Source organism: Galendromus occidentalis, unplaced genomic scaffold (genome assembly GCF_000255335.2).
Source record: "Galendromus occidentalis unplaced genomic scaffold, Mocc_1.1 scf7180000075668, whole genome shotgun sequence".
Lineage (NCBI taxonomy): Eukaryota > Metazoa > Arthropoda > Arachnida > Mesostigmata > Phytoseiidae > Galendromus > Galendromus occidentalis.
This window is the reverse complement of record NW_003803658.1, coordinates 8,169-13,189: the sequence shown is the minus strand read 5'-3', so window position 1 is coordinate 13,189 and position 5,021 is coordinate 8,169. Positions and strand designations below refer to the sequence as shown.

Sequence of the window (5,021 nt, the reverse complement as noted above, 5' to 3'; positions counted from 1 at the left end):
TCTCATTCTAATCATTGTAAATATCATAGTTCGCTTCATTGTAAATATCATATCTCTCTCTCTCTCTATTGTTGTTGTAAATATTCTAATTCTTTCCATTGTGAATATGCTATCCCTCCTCTCCATTGTCTGTTCGCCGTCGTGATAAGGGTTTATGGCCCAAAAATTTTTGTCCCTCACTGAGCTCAAGCGTCCACGTCGCGAGGGATGGAAACCGTTGCCGCATTCATTCATTCATTGACTCATCTCAATGGTGTGGCATCGGGCTAATTGAGCTATATTATACACACAATAATTGAATGCATTTTTCTGAATGCACGTGAATTTGTCGGAGTGCGCGTAAATGTTTCTAAATGTGGCTAAAATCGTCTGAAATCGTCTAAAATCGCCTAAAATCGCGTAATATCGCCTATTATCGCCTAAAATCCCCGAAAATCGCCAAATATCGCCTAAAGTCGCCTAAAATCGCCTAATATCGCCTAATATCCCCTAATATCCCCTAATATCGCCTAAAATCGTTTAAATGCGCCTGAAATCGCCTGAGTGCATTCAAAATCGCCTGAATGCGCCTAATTTCAGAGTAATCTTGTTTTATTTCAGTGTAATCTTGCCTAATCCTAATCGCATCAAGAAGGGAAGAATAATAATGATGATAGTATCTCCATTGGAGGTCCACAATATTAATCTATTCGCTTTGAGAGCTTCAAACTACGCTTTCTCTCGGCAACATGAACAAGGTCTTCATGCGATATATTCATCTCCATTCTCTACATTCTACATCGAGCTAGAAACGAATGCTGTGTGCGATCGTTATCAGATACTTAAGAGGATCACGTTTCTCATACGACTCAACGACTTCTTTCAAACGTTTCGTCCGGTCCCTGTAAATCTTCTTCCGCGAGTTGATTCGACCTTGAGCCTGCGAATTCGACACTATGAATTCTGTCTTGCCTTGTTGAACTTTCAGGCATTTCACGAGTTTGGAAAAGGAGGGATGCTGAGCACCCGAGCGACCGGCAAACGCAGAATGCCAGCCCTCAATATCATTACTCGTCCGGCGCATACTACTCATAGCGACAGCGTAATTCCACCATTTATGTTTCATTATGGGGGGATGCCGTTCGCGGCCGATCCATGTGCCTTCAAAATAATCTATGAACTTTGTGAGCACTTCGATGTTCTCTCGAACGAAATCAGATGCTAAGAGAAAACCGAACATTTCGTGAACGTCTCCGACAGGCACGAAGGCCATCGCTGCGAACATTCGCGTTTGCAGCGCGAAGTCGTCACAGCATTAGTATCGTTCTCGAAGCTCGGAGTCACTCTGAATATGACGCCACAAAGCCTGGTTGAAATGAAATCCACAGCCGTGTAGTATAATATATTAGAACTCGAGTGACGACACAAGTGCGGTTGGGATCTCCGGCTCGCTCGGAAGTTTTATTCATGTTATATTCGTATGCCTGGCCACTGCCGCCAGGTGGCGTTATCTATCTAAGAGACCGCGGTATCTATGAATCCTACACTCTCCCTCCCTTCTAAATCCGAATCACAGTCGCTGTCTAATAACAATCGTTCGTGGTCACCCTCATTGAACGAGCTTCCGTCAGTACTGTATCGTTGTCTCTTCGTCAGCCACGGTTGGTTTTCCAGTCTGGTCGGGCTCCGGTTCGCTGACGGTGGTGATGGTGACGGCGGGTCTGATCGGTCTCCTGACGTTTCCGCCGACGATAGCGGCGACTCAGGCCGAATTCTCTCCAAGCTCGGTGACGACGGTGCACTCCTCTCGCCTCTGGTTGGTGTCGACGTCGATGCTCCTCGGCGCTCCGTCGTCGTAATCTCCTCTCCACCGACTCCTCCGGCAGCGAACCCACACAGCCGGTTTTGGTGCCATCTCCTCCCGTCCTCCAGCCTGAACGAGTGTTTTCCCACTTGTTCGATAATTTCCTTCGGCTCCGAACACTTGCTCTGACCCTTGGTAACAGACGGTTTCTTGATGCGGACGTGTTGACCGACTCGTAACGGGTGTACTCGCACTCTTGCTGATCGTCTCTTCTCCGCGTAGGCTTTCTGCGCCTGTTGACGATACTCCACTCGCTCACGAAGTGTCTTGTTGACGGGCTCCGGCGTATCGGAGCAGGGCTGCCCTTGTACTTTCAGTCTCGTACGCATCGGTCTCCCATGAAGCAACGTCGCCGGTGCCACTCCAGTAGTCGTTTGGGCCGTGGCGTTGTATGCTCCAACCATCTGTGTCATCTGTACGTTGAAATCGCCCCCGCGGAGTTTTGCGGTTGTGCAGAAATCACCCAACGTCCTGTCAAACCGTTCCACTAAACCGTTGGCCTGAGCATGATAATTGGACACCCTCTCATGCTTGACCCCGTAGGCTGTCATCAGGTCTCGGAACTCCCGGCTCACGAGCTGAACGCCGTTGTCACTGACAATCACCTCCGGCACACCCTCTCGGTGGAACAGCTTTCGTAACATGCTGACTACTCGGCTGCTCGTGACATCTGGCGCGAATTCCACTTCAACCCATTCCGAATAGAAATCGATCACCACAATCGCAAAACGATTCCGGGCCCCAATCGAACTATCCGGCCCGCGGATGTCTATTGCTATCCTGCTCCACGGTTCGTCCGGTAACGGCGTCATCGTCAACGGAGCCGGTGGGAAGCTCGCTGTTTTGTCATGATTCGCGCACAGCCTGCATTCCTTGACCGCCGTTTCCACGAACTTGTCCATTCGCGGCCACCAGAAAGCTTCCCGTAACCGCTGTTTCGTTTTCACCATTCCTTGATGTGCGTCTTCGTGTGCGATCCTGAACGCTCGACCTCGTAGAGTTTCCGGGAGAAGAATCTTGTCACCTTTCATCACATCCCCATCTTCACACGACAATTCATTCCACACACTTCGCCAACTACTCTCAACCTTGGGTCTATTCTCAACTAACCACTGCCTAACTTGCACGAGCTCAGGGTCCGCGGCCGATTCTGCTGCGATTTCGTCCCATCTTAAGGGTCTGCATTTCTGTTCCAACAATGCAACCACCGACTCGTCACTGCTACGTTCCTCTACTGCCTCCCCAAAGGGCAATCTCGATAGCATATCCGGGACGGAGTTGGCGGCGCCCGCCTTATATTCGACGTCGAAGTTGTAGTTGCGCAGCCGATCTAGCCATCTACCGATCCTGAGAGGAGCTCTGCCGGTTCACTTGGCACCCAGGAGTGTGACCAACGCCTGGTGGTCCGTTCGTAGTTCGAAACGTCTACCCCACAGGAACACATGCCATTTTTCAACCGCGAACAGGAACGCGAGTGCCTCCTTTTCTCCGGTAGAATATTTTCTTGTGTCGCAGTTAATGACGCCGACGTATACGCCACTGGTCGTTCCCCTACACTGTGTCGTTGAAGGAGAACATCCCCAACCCCCACATCGGACGTATCAGTTGCCACGATAATCTCTCGGTTAGGGTCGAAGATGGCCAACGGGCATGCCGTCACGATTTTCTTTTTTATCTCCGTGAATGCTCTGGACTGCTCTTCTCCCCACTGAAACACCGCTCCAGCCTGTAATAGTCTACGCATCGGTTCAACGGTGTCTGAAAAATTAGGAACACAGCGCAGATAGAATCCCGCGGCGCCCAAGACCGACTTGACCTCCGATGCATTCGTCGGCTCTCTGAGATTCCCGATTGCCTTAAGGTTATCCGCGCACGGTCGAATCCCCTTTGAGTCGACAGTAAATACTGCGAGCTCAATCTCTTCGGTGCCTATGACACACTTTTTATTCAACGTCATCCCCGCTTGTCGGATTCGTTGCAACACGTCCGTCAACCGGACGTCATGTTCTTGCCGAGAGCCTCCAAAAATCAGCACATCGTCGAGATAGATTACCGCTCCCGGTAAGCCTCGTAAGATTTCAACCATCATTCGAAACGCCGATGGAGCTGAGCATATCCCAAAACACACTCGCTTATAACGGAACAACCCCCACGGAGTGATAAATGCCGTTAGGTCACGGGACTCCTCCGCTAGTTCTACCTGGTGGTATGCCGACAACGCGTCTAGTTTTGAGAAAACCTTCGCCCCGCTTAACTCCAAGAACAGGTCATCGACGTGAGGCAACGGGAACGCATCCACCACAATATTCTCATTGACCTGTCGCAGATCCACGCATATTCTTACCCTGCCATCCTTCTTGGCGACCACAACCGTTCCTGAATGAATTCCGATGCTTCCACTGGTTCAATGACATCTCTCTCCAGTAACCCATCCAGCTCCCGTTTCACGGTGTCTCGGTTTCCAACTGGCAGTCTCCGAACCTTCTGCTGTACCGGCTTTACCATTTTCTTCATTTTTACGCGATGCACGAACCCACGAACTTTTCCCAGCCTCTCTGAAAACACACCCTTATTTATTTATTTATTTATTTATTTACCAAACAAACCAAACGCAGGCGAAGGCCGCATATATGGTGGAATTGTGAGGAGAGGCATGATGGTGAACACTAGGTTTGAGTTAGATTGGGAGGGCTACGGGCGATCAAGTAGGCTTTAAGTAATCTTTTGAAGGTGGGGTAACGGTCAGTTGTGCGGAGATCTAGGGGTAAAGCATTCCAGATGGTTGGAATGAGATATAGCGGCGAGGCTCGTGCGAAATCGGACCGAATAGGGGGTAGGGAAAAGTCGAGAGGGCTATGCCGGCGAGCAGAGGTAAGGGGGCGGAAAGGGAGATGGATAGGGGGTGGGAGGCGGCCACGGGAGCCCAGGTAGGCGAGACACATAAGGCGATAATGGTGGAAGTCGGCGAGAGTGAGTAGGGAGAACTTGGCAAAATAGGCGGAGATCGGGGAGCGTTGACGTAGGCCAAGTACAGCTCTGAGAGCGTTTCTCTGGCACATTACAAGCGGAGAAAGAGAGGTGGGGGAGCGGAGCCCCACACCGAGATTCCGTAGATGAGAGTGCTGGTGAATAATATTTTGTAAATTTGAATGAGGAGGGATCGGGGGAAGCCAAGGCG

At 50.4% G+C, this 5,021-nt stretch overlaps 1 protein-coding gene and 1 pseudogene across 1 annotated transcript; both read right to left on the bottom strand.

Annotated features, from left to right (window-relative positions):
• Positions 1-784: 784 nt before the first annotated feature.
• On the bottom strand, positions 785-1,252 carry LOC108864722 (uncharacterized). The gene has a single exon (XM_018640886.1). It carries the CDS (start codon positions 1,250-1,252, stop codon positions 785-787), a length of 468 nt encoding a protein of 155 aa, XP_018496402.1.
• Positions 1,253-1,494: 242 nt separating this feature from the next.
• Positions 1,495-5,021, bottom strand: part of LOC108864719 (uncharacterized protein K02A2.6-like) — a 3,979-nt pseudogene continuing 452 nt past the window's right edge.